At 36.3% G+C, this 12341-nt stretch overlaps 1 protein-coding gene across 1 annotated transcript; it reads left to right on the forward strand.

The window, feature by feature from the left end:
• The first annotated feature begins 1378 nt into the window (after nucleotides 1-1378).
• On the forward strand, nucleotides 1379-4961 carry LOC115984112 (cytochrome P450 714C2-like). Its single transcript, XM_031107020.1, has 5 exons — nucleotides 1379-1697; nucleotides 2344-2570; nucleotides 2972-3213; nucleotides 3548-3902; nucleotides 4510-4961. Exons 1-5 carry the CDS (start codon nucleotides 1379-1381, stop codon nucleotides 4933-4935), a joined length of 1569 nt encoding a protein of 522 aa, XP_030962880.1. The 3' UTR covers nucleotides 4936-4961.
• The last annotated feature ends 7380 nt before the right edge of the window (nucleotides 4962-12341 follow it).

Consider the following 12341-nt stretch of genomic DNA (forward strand, 5'->3'; position numbering starts at 1 on the left):
CTAAAATCCGAACACACCATAGCATGCTTGGCAGTTCTTAGGAAACATCACTACCAAGCATTCCTACTTAAGTTGGAACCAAGTTCCAAGGTCACATTCGCCACATTCCACCCCCACCTAACCACCCACTTACAACTGATGATATTGGACCCCCAATTGCATTAACTATAGTTGTAATCATAGTCTCTCCACTAATCCAGAGCTATAAATATAAGAAGATAAAAAGGAAAAAGGTTTTGTTGAAAGGTTCACAAAAAATAGAGAGTAGAGAGAAACAATGATTCAGAAAGAGAGAGGAGAAACTACGTTGAGTCTCTGTGCCGAGAACGACCCAAAGTAGAAAATCCTAAGTCCACCTTATAAGTAAGTTGTGAACCCAAGTAAGGTCAAGTCCAATAGCCTCATTTCCGGCGTGCACAATTGGTAGAGAGAAATAGTGATTCAGAAAGAGAGAGAAAAAACTACGTTGAGTCTCTGTGTCGAGAACGACCCAAAGTAGGAAATCCTAAGCCCTCCTTATAAGTAAGTTGTGAGCCCAAGTGAGCTCAACCCTAATAGCCTCATTTCCGACGCGCACAAGTACAATTCTAATAATAGAAATAAAAATTGTAAAACTTTTGAATGTTTTTAAATTTTACCTCTCTCTCTCTCTCTCGGTGGTTTGTGGCGATTTTTTGTTGGGGTTGTTGTGTGGATATTTTTTTATGGGTTGATTTTGATGGGTTGCAATGAGTCGTTAGTGGTGGTTTGATCTTTGTGGTTTTGGTGGTCTAGTGGAATGGGTTTTGGCTGGATTTAGATGTGGGTTAAGGTGATTCAATGGGTTCAAATTGGTTTTGGGTGGATTGTGGTGGCTGGCTTGCTACTACTTGCGGAAAGCGTGGTGATTTTTTTTTTTTTTTAAAGTTAGAAATTTTTTTAAAAAGTTATTTTAATAAGTGATATGCTAAAGTAATAGATGTAATGCAGGGTTTATTATAAAGTAAAATGTTAAAATGGATAAAGTAAACTTTTGTTAGGTAAAAATAGAATATTTTTTTTTTTTTGGTTGCAACTGGTGCTCTAAAGACTAAAAGACAAAACAGTTCGTGCACTTATTAATCAACATTATCATAACAAAAACAAAACCATATAGGCTGCAATGTCTCAAGGTAATACGTCTCAGTTAGTCCAATTACACTTGTCAAATCAGATAAAAATCTAACACAATATAGATTTTTTGGAAAATGCTAAAGATCAAAAAACCAAAAAAAGACAAAAAAATGTGGCCAGCAAAACAGACTATTGACTATTAATACCTGAAAGAAAACGCAAAGAATCTAAAGAGTCCTAGTTTTGATCGAAGTCTAGGGAGGAAAGAAGCAAAAGAAGCAAAAACATGGAAGCAAACCCAATTCTAATGGCGAAGATCACTGTATCAGTGGTTATAGGAGGGTTTATAGTGTTGTTAATGGCACTCTATAACCTTTTGGTTTTGAAACCAAAACTTCTCGGAGCTAAACTTCAAAGGCAAGGTATAAGGGGACCTTCTCCTTCTTTCTTCTTTGGGAACATCCCTGAAATGAAGAGAATTCAACTCCAAGTTCATTCAACACCAAAAACTACTGCTACAAAGGAGTATGATCACCCTGATGCTATTGCTCATGACTGGCCTTCCACTCTCTTCCCATATTTGGAGCAGTGGAGAAATAAATATGGTACCTCACTTGTCATTTCCTTTCTTCTTCTTCTTCTCTCTCTCTAACTACCAAAGTAGGTTGAAATATAGTTTAGGGAGTTGAAAATTAAAATAGCAGCAGTCATAGAGGGTGTAGCTCAGATTTTAGACAACTTTTGATGTCTTAATATTCCAATTGTAATTAGAGTTATAAACTTTTGTAGTCCATACTTGTGACAATGACCTTGTATTTGTACCGGATGGTTCTTTTTGTTTTTGCTTCTTTATTATATTTCTCCAATAAAAGCATTGTTCAGAAAATAAATTAATAATAAAAGTTGGTACTTTTCTGTTTCAAATGTTTTTTTTTTCCACTTTTCCAATAGGTGAACTTGGACATGGATAGGGATTTGGGAATGGGAATTATAGTAGATTTCATTTGAATGATGAATGCACATTTTTACTTGTAACAAGTTGAAGAAACAATGGCATGTTTTGTCATATAGCAAATACTTTCCTCTGTTTTGTAATCTTTAGCAATTAGTCCAAGACATGCCTAGAATATTAACAATGGACCTCTTGAAGATCATATGATCAAAATATGCATATCAACACTAAATCAAAATCAAAATCTTAAATTTATCTTTTTCAACCTTGCTCACCTAGCTAGTATGTATTGGTGGCAGGACCGATATTCTTATATTCATCTGGAAACATACAGCTATTATGCATAACAGATCCAGAGATGGTGAAGGAAATCAGCCTTTGCACTTCTTTGAACCTTGGAAAACCTTCTTATCTATCCAAAGATCGTGGGCCGCTTCTGGGCCAAGGCATTCTGTCGTCAAATGGCGCAATTTGGGCCCATCAAAGGAAGATTATTGCTCCTGAATTGTACATTGATAGGGTTAAGGTAAATTTCACTTATTATAGGCAATGTAATCCTCTACAAAGACATAATCTGAAACCATTTTTTTATTACGTTTTATTTTATTTTTTTTTGTTTTTAACTAACTAACCCGAAACCAGTTTTGTCTTTTTTTTTTTGGGATAGTCCAGTTTTGACAATATTAATATGCCATTTTACATGAACAAAACTCAGAAACAATCCTAAAGCACAATATTGTCTCAGTTTCCTGATTGTTTGAGTCAAGATTGCGTTATACTGTTGGTAATTCAATGCCTCATCATACTAAGCTTTAGATTAATTAGTCACTACTATACCATTATTTAATAAATCTCTATAGACTAAGGCTAGGTTGTTGTTGTAAACTTTTATACTGCTAGAAATAATATGTGCATTTCTTTCTGAAGGGCATGGTAAACCTGATGGTGGACTCAACAACCTCAATGCTAAGAAGTTGGGAGAGTAGAATTGAAAATGAGGGAGGGATTGCAGACATTAAAATCAATGAGGATTTGAGAAGCCTATCGGCGGATATAATATCAAGAGCCTGTTTTGGAAGCAACTATTCCCAAGGGGAAGAAATATTCTTAAAACTCAATACTCTTCAAGGAATCATGTCCAAGGGAAATGTTGGAGTTCCTGGTTTTAGGTATGGTAACATTTTGAATCCATTGATCTTAATAACAAAGAATAGAAAACTATAACATTGACAAATTTTGGTTTGTTGTTTGTGAACATCTTTAATTGACTATTGTTCTTATAGCCTAACGATACGTCCCTTTCTTATAAAAGAGTAGGATTTAGATTAAACACTGGCCTAAGGATTTAGATTCAACCCTGGCCTTCTATGGGTTGAGGATTTATGAGATAAGAAAACTAGGGGTATCTCTATTCTTTTATAAATGGGGGTGGAGGGAAAGAGAACATTGCTAGGGATGATTATTCCTAAATTTTTCAAAATGGATGTTATGTATATTTTATAGATTCTTGCCAAGCAAAAACAATAGAGCTATGTGGAAACTTGAAGAAGAGATCAACTCAATGATATTAAAGGTGGTAAAACAGCGCACTGAAGCATCATATGAGAAGGATCTTTTACAAATGATTCTTGAGGGTGCCAAAAGTAATAATGACTGTTATGGCCCATGTGACAAGTTCATTGTGGATAATTGCAAAAACATATACTTTGCTGGCTATGAGACCACTGCCATCACAGCCTCATGGAGCTTGATGTTACTGGCTGCACATCCTGAATGGCAAGCTCGTGCTTGTGCTGAGGTGCTCGAAATAGTTGGGGATAGTCTGCCAGATGCCAACATGCTCCGAAACATGAAAACGGTATGTATTTTTCTTTAAAATTTATAATTCTAGTTACTGTATGATAGTACTATTAGTTTTAGCTATTTCTGTATTTGATTTTATCAAATTATCTTCCAAGAAAACACTCCCACTACATATGGATACATGTTAGTTCAGAATATCCCAGCAAACAAGAGAGAAAAAGAATGCATGTAGGAGTGTATTATATGGTGCTTCTGTGCATATAGTATATATTTAGAAGAATGCTTCTGCACATATATTGGTGTCATATGCACTTATAAATGTAAGATTGCCTTAGAATTGGAGGTGGTGCCTGGAAAAACGTTCAAGAATAAATTTTCATACCCCATTGAGGTATCATCAGAAAAGTGACTTCTAATGGCTAGTAACATGATTGAATATTCTTCCCATAATTATGCCTTTGAGGTTCAATTTTTTTTTTTTTTTTTTCATTTAATTTCACACATAAAGAACTTGATGCATCAGTTACCAAATATTACAAGGAGAGATTGACACCAATGCCTCACAAATTCTGAAACCGTGTACTCAACATTGAGAAATTAATACATGAGATTTGACACACCCATTCATTGACTAGGTTCACTAACCTTGTATTTGACGGCAGTTGACAATGGTGATCCAAGAGACATTGCGTCTTTACCCACCTGCAGCTTTTGTGAACAGAGAGGCCCTGGAAGACATAACATTCAAAGACATGATGATCCCAAAAGGCATAAACATTCAGATTCCAATCCCAATATTACAACGGCACCATGATTTGTGGGGACCTGATGCACACAAATTCAATCCGGAAAGATTTGCTCATGGAATTGTTGGGGCTTGTAAGACTCCCCAAGCTTATATGCCATTTGGAGTAGGGTCTCGTGTCTGTGCTGGCCAACACTTAGCCATGACAGAACTGAAGGTGATTTTATCTCTCATTCTATCCAAGTTTTGCTTCTCACTATCACCGGCATACCAACACTCCCCTGCATTTAGGTTGGTTATTGCACCTGAACATGGAGTTACTCTCCGTGTGAGGACAGCTTGACGTTTCCTAGCTTTGACAAAGGCTTTGGTGGATAAAAGAAAAAAAAAATTATGAGAGAAGTTGTGGACTATTTTTACCATATTTATGTACTAAAGAAAGAAAGCAAGGGCACCTTCAATGCACACATCACTTGCATCATTACTATTTAGAGAACTTGTAATTAGTTCCTTCGGTTTTTACTTTGTTTCTTACTGATTACTCTGTTTCTTACTTTGTTTCTAATGTACATATGAAGATGAAAATTCAAAATCTTGAATCTTATGAACTGTTCGACAACCAGGATATGCTGGATTTAAAAGAATAAAAATTTTGATTCATAGGCATCCCACACTTCTGCCCCCACCCACGTCCTCCCAAAAAAAATAAAATTGAAAGCCATAGATGAACATTGCCATTGAAGTAAATGACTCCGGTTCCTTCATTAGACTCAGGTACTTCCAGAGTATATTGAAATGATGCTTCCTCCTCTCACATTTATGGTAAACCCACCATGAATTTAATAATTGAATCCTATCATGAATGTGAGAGAAATGAGCATTATTCATCGTATTCTAAGAGTATCTAAGAATTACTCTGTTTACAATGACTCCTAAAGATTAAAATCAAGGCTGGAGTACTTCAAAAACCAAAAGAACTAATTTTGAAAATTCAATAATTATAGTTTTAAACCTTGATTCTCCTAAACAGAGAATGGATTAAGTCATTGAGTTACATGACTTTTGATACTGCAATAAAATAAAATTTAAAATTCAGTCTAAAATTGTTCAACAACATGATTATACTGGATTTCCACATTGCTATATAGAAACCGGGCGAAATCCTCCACTTACATTCAGAAAAAAGAATTCAATCTGACAACACTAGGTTAAGGTTAACCGTATAAGCCTGTCTAAGTCTAGAAATTCGGTCCATTTATAATTTTAGTCAATACCAGAACAACGCTCAAACAAAATTTGTTACCAAAATTAACAAATATATAGAAAGGGGTTAGTCTCCATTTGGTTGTTGAGAAAAACAAAGGAAAATAAAATAAAATTTTGAACAACTTCATAGGTTCCTTTATAATTTTTTTTATTATAAATTTTGAAAAAAAGGGGAACTTGAATAGCTCAAAAACAATTGCATGGACATTGGACACTAACAAAGTAAAGGGTCTTGGTTCCCCAGTCCACTCTCACATGTTAAAAGATACTCTAAAATATTGCTAGGTGATTTTTTTTTTTTAAAGAAAAAAAAGAAGAAGAACGGTTTTTTGTAAATTGTAATCCTTGAAGTTTATAAGGAAGATTTTGAGTTAATGATGTAGGATGAAATCTACAATTCAATTATTATAATTTATTAATTTTGGTATTTAATTTGTAATTTTTGTTATTTTAGGTTTAGGGTTATTATTTCCTTGTTTTTAGGTGCTTTTAATGCTTTTTAAGTCAAATTTGGTTCTTGTTATTGTTAGGTATCAATTAGGAGTTATTTTAAAATATATTTTTTTGTCTGTCAAGTTTTACAGAGCCCTTAAATAGGCCCCTAAGTTTGTATATGTTTTTGGAACAATTATTCAATCAAAAAAATTCAGATTTTTGTCTTTTTATTCTCTGATAGATTCCAGACATTTTCTCCTTGTGGATTCAAGGAACCCTCGTGGATTCGAGGTTATTTTTCAGAAATAAACATGTTTTATTTCTTGTTTTCTAGAAGTAGATGCGTTTTACTTCTTGACGCTTCCATATCCTGCATCAGTTGGTATCAGAGCCTGAACATACCTTTGGTCTGATGGCTAACAGACGGCGACCACCACAACAACGACGACGGCAACGATGTCAACAACACATTCCTCACTTGGGCTGAGTTCCTTGATTTTCGTGATGAAAATTAACAATTTCATGAAAAGAGTCAGCAAATTATAGGCAAAATCAAGCAAATGATTGCTACTCTTCTTGCTAGAAAATCATCTCACAACAACAATGATCAATATATTCAATGATGCACTTCCTACTACAAGAAAATTCCATTCTTTGACGGAGATATGTGTAAGTTGGATTTTATTGACTAGCTTCTTGATTTGGAAGTGTATTTTAATTTTTGGAAGATTTGTGATGAAGAAAAAGTGCAGCTTGCATCTAATAAATTGGATGATGAAGCAGAGGAATTGTGGGAAGACATTCAAATCAATAGAAAGTGACGAGGTAAGCATCTAATCCGCTCTTGGCAAAGAATGAAAAAGGATATTAATTGATTTATGGTTTTCTAATGACTATTATGATATACTAGATTATACAAGTGTTGATTATAAATCTGTATATTCATATGAAAAGCAGTATATTCAAAATATGAAAGGTCAACCACAGAACCAAAATTATCATAGCCAAGTCCATGTCCCATAAAGAAAAGGGTTTGAGGGTTGAGAAGAAGCAGCCTATTTCTAAAGAAAATTTTGGAGTGGTTAAAAAAGATCAAGACTTGCAACAAGTTATTGATTTGAAAATTGAAGATACCACTTGTCAAAAGTTTTAATGAGAATATTGTGGAAGATCCAATTGAGGTTAAATATAATGATGAGTCCATCGTCCACAACCCCCAGGTTCCTATTGATTTGTTGAAGATGACCACACAATATGTTGATTTTTTTAGGGTAGAAAATTTTAATTTTATTTTCAACCCTTTGTTGATTGATGTTGCAAATAAATTGAAGGTAGATGAGAAGAAATTTTATGCTATACTTTATGAAGAATTCAAGTTTCAAAATTGGATCAAGTTATTAAAGCATTCAACGTATTTGTTTATTTGGAGCGGAAGATTTCAAATTTTGACCATCAACTCGAGGATGAGTTTGTTTCAAGTGGAGGGGTCTTATGTAGGATACGGTTTAATATCTAATTTTTGTAATTATTTAATTTTAGTATTTTTATGTAATTTTTGTTATTTTAGGTTTAGGTAATTTATTTCCTTCTTTTTAGGTGTTTTTAATGTTTTTTTAGTCAAATTAGGGTTTTATATGCTTCCATAGCCACCTTAGGGTTTTCTAGTTGCCCTAGGTTTCTAGGTTTTGTTTTTACTATTCAAATGCATTGTAGCCTCTAAAGGCAGGTTAGTTATCAAATTATTATCAATAAACACACACTTTTTGTCAAATATTTCTTTGGTGGATCTCAGTTTTCTTCTCTTTGTGGATTCAGGGAAACCTCTCATGGATTCGAGGTTTACTACCGAAGCTAATAGCTTAGTTTTTGTACCATCAAGAGAGCATTGTGTGTGCCTTCTTCAGGTTTCCACGACATGAGTTAAAGAATGAAAAACCGTGGATGTTTGAGAGAAACTAACTAGAAATATATATAGTTTAGAGAAAGTTAAATTAAAATCCAATTTTACGCCATGTGTTTAAATTTATGTGGAGACCACACCATAATAATTTATTTAAGTTTGTGGCATGTGTCCACTTAAGTTTTTTAAATTTTTGTACCAAGTGAGTTAATGAATGTAAAATACTAAGAATTTAATATTAATGAAGTATAAAATTATAAAAAAAAAAAAAAAAAAAAAACAATCACATATACTCAATAAAATCACCATATAATAAAGATCACCCCACTTTTTTTTTTTGGTAGAAAAGGATATGAATTGAAAACTAAGAACAAACATCAGAGTTAGTCCAAAGCCTTTCAAAGAAAACTCTAGTAGAGTCATACAACAAAGGCAAAACTACCTCCGAAAGGGGGTATTCAAAAACAACAAAATCTTGCTGAAGTCTTGCACCAGCCTTAGCCAATCTATCTGCACAATGGTTCGCCTCTCGAAAGCAGCGTTTGATTCTTACCTCCGGGAAAGTAGTCACCAAATCTCTGCAGTCTGAAATAAGCGAAGAATGGTGTAAGTTAGTCCTCCTTTAGAGAGAGTTGTATTGTAGAGTTCCAATTAAAGATCCTTCCATTCTTGAATAACTAGATTTTCCAAATACCAAATGCAAAGAAATACCTCCATGGAAGTTGGTTCCTCATCATACTCTTAACTATTTTCCAGATTATTCTTTAACCAAGAGCACATGTCAACATTGAAGAAATTGTCATTGCAAATGTCAATAATTGCTCTTTGCCAATAGTCTTTTGCTGCTGCATAGTCCCTTAGCATGTGTAAAATTGTCTAAAAATTCACTTCATAACCCTCACATTGGTCTACCTTTGCTATCCCTTGATGAACCAACAAGGATTTAACTGGTAGGCACTTCATATACACTTACACACAAAATGTTGAATCTTTGGCAGTGTGTCAAGCTTCCAAATCCACTGACCTTTAAAGCTGCACTGTAGTTGAGATATACCATAGGCCAATTTGTAAGCACTCCCTCCATTGAATTCACCCGAAGTAGAGTCTGACCAGCATAGACCATCCACTTTGGCGTCTGAGAAAGGAATGGGAATGGCCTTGATCTTCATTCTAAGGACTGCAGGAAATCAAAAGAGCAGAGGTTAAGATTCCAAGAACCCTTATAAATCATATCTCTTATCAGTAATAGATATTCATCTCTGTTTAGAGGACCTTCCATTAAGCTCCTAAGGCTCCCCTCATTTAGCCATTTATCATGCCAGAAATTAACCGTATTGTTTGCAACGATGAGCTATTTAGTGCCTTGGATAAATACTTCCTCCCCTTTCTTAATACCTGACCAGGTTCGAGAACATGCTCTTCGAGTATTTGCATATTTACTCTGAAGCACTCTGGCCAAAGCTTGATCCTTCTCCAAACGAAGTCTCCAATTCAATTTAGCAAGTAAGACAATGTTCTTCAGTTTAGCTGCTTAAAGACCTAGTTTGCCTTCCTTTTTTGGTTTGGTAATACTCTCCCACCTAACCAAATGGATTTTCCGTTTCTCATTAGTGGAACCCCAAATAAAATCCCTTCCAATCTTATCAACAGCTACAAGTACTCGACTAGGTAGCAATGTACCTTGCATGACATATGCATGAATAGCTGCTAGAACAGACTGAGCCAGAACAATTTGACCAGCAAAGGATAGAAGATTTGCTTTCTAGCCAGCTAGACGCCCTCAAACCCTTTCCACTACAAAGTTGAAATCCTGAGTTGTCGGACTTGGACTCTTCAAAGAAAACCAAGATAGGTGCCTAGATTTGATGTAGAATGGAGGTTTAGGCAGGAGCAAATCATGTCTCGTCTATAATACTCCACATTGGGAGAGATAGATTCTAGATTTGTCATTATTCACCTTTTGTCTAGAAAGTTCACAAAAGACCTCCAATGTATCTTTAATAATTTGGCAATTCTTCTCACCTGCCTTACCAAATAGCACAAGATCATCCGCAAAAAAGAGATGGGAAAAGGCCGGACCACCTCTAGAGGCTTTAATAGGATCCAAAAGATTTGAATCACACTTATCTTTTATCAAGAATCCAAGGACTTCCATGCACATAATGAAGATATATGGCAAGAGAGGATCACCTAGTCTTATCCCCCGGGAAGGTTTGAAATCCTCAAGAGCACCCCCATTGAGGAAAACAACAACTAAAGAGGAGGAGACACAGCTTATCATTACATTGATCAAGTAAGGAGGAACATTAAACAGAGTAAGGGTGTCTCGGATGAAGCTCCACTCCAATCTATCATAAGCTTTTTCAAGATCAATTTTTATCGCCATATAACTAGTTCCTCCTTTTTTTAGGCTCATGGTGTGCAGAATTTCCTGTACTATAATAACATCATCCAACCCGTTTCTCCCCGAGACAAAAGCTAATTGCATAGGAGAGATGAGATCTGAGAGGAGTGTTCTGATCCAAGCAACAACAACTTTTGTGATCAACTAGTAAACTGTGTTACATAAGCTAATAGGCTGAAAACTGCTAAGATTAGCTGCACCAGGATGTTTGGATATCAAAGTAACCAAAGTTTTATTTAATAATTTCAGAACCTCACCATAACGGAATCCTCCTTTACTATCTCTTAGACTGAACCACCTACTAAAAGTCAAAATATTTGGAAAAATCCTGCATGCAGCCCATCCGGCCAGGGGCTTTGAAAGGCTTCCTAGACAATAGAGCTGCTCTAACTTCCAGATCAGCCACAGGACTTCATATTCTGTCAGCATCCTCCTGGGAAATACGTACTTGCCAGTTTGGAATATCCCAAGGCCTATGGTATCCACACTCCATGCTAGAAGTATATAAGGATATGAATCTCTGTCTGATGTGATTTGCTACCTCAGCTTCGTCACAAATCCACTCTCTATTATTATTTTTAAGACTCACTATCTTATTCCTCCTCCTCCTAGCTAAAACCGAAGTGTGATAAAAGGAGGTATTGCGATCACCATTCACCAAGAAGCCTATTCTAGACTTCATTACCCAGTACTCTTCTTCCAAAGCAAGCACTTCCGCATATTCCTTTCTCAACTTCCAGTCCAAATTTAATAAGAACTGATTTGGATTGGTTGCAATGCATCGCTAGATGCCATTTAGTCAAGCTTCAAGTCTTCGTTTCCTCGCAAAGATATTACCTAAGATCTCTTTATTCCAATTTTTTTGTTGCATCAACAAAAGACTTAATTGCACTCTCCAGAGGAATAGAATCTCTCCAAGCCTTCTGAAAAAGTTTATGGAACTCCGGAAGAGACAGCCAACCAAGTTGGAACCGGAATGGACAACTCAAGTGAAGACTGGATCCACTGTCCAGATCAATAAGTAAAGGGACAGTGGTCAGAATGCACCCTAGTAAGATGTTTATCACCTAGAAAGCACGGACGCGGCTGGGAGGGTGGCGCACCCGAGTCCGACGCGGCGCGACGCGGGATGCGGCGTCCGACGCGGTTGACCGCGAGTCCGGCCGCGTCTGAGTTTTTTTTTTTTTTTTTTTCTCGGATTCGAGCCGAATCGGCTGGATTCGCGCCGACGCGGCTCGATTCACGCCGAATCGGCTTCGATTCGCGCCGAATCGGGCTGATTCGGCCAGAATCGGGCCGTATCGGCCATATCGGGTCGTATCGGCCGGCGACCGATACGGCCGATACGGCCGAAACAGGCCGGAAACGGCCGAAATCAGCCGAAAACGGCCGAAATTGGCCTTAAAACTCGCCGGAGCAGCCGAAATTCTGACCTCAGATGTGTTTTTTGCCTTCTTCTTTCTTTGTTTTATGAATCAAGTATATTAATGTGTTTTTTAAGAATATTTTAATAGTAAAAATATATAGAAAATATAAATAAAAATATTTTTAATAATTTTTTAATCGCCGAGTCCCGCCGCACCCGCACCCTACTTTTTCAAAAATTGCCGAGTCCCGCACCCGCACCCGCACCCGCACCCGAGTCCCGAAACGCACCCGTGCTTCATAGCATATCACAGATGCAAAACAACGAGTTCAGGTGCCAATATTGATGAAGTGAAATTTGCATGCACTACTTGTAACT

This window comes from Quercus lobata, chromosome 4, assembly GCF_001633185.2.
Source record: "Quercus lobata isolate SW786 chromosome 4, ValleyOak3.0 Primary Assembly, whole genome shotgun sequence".
Lineage (NCBI taxonomy): Eukaryota > Viridiplantae > Streptophyta > Magnoliopsida > Fagales > Fagaceae > Quercus > Quercus lobata.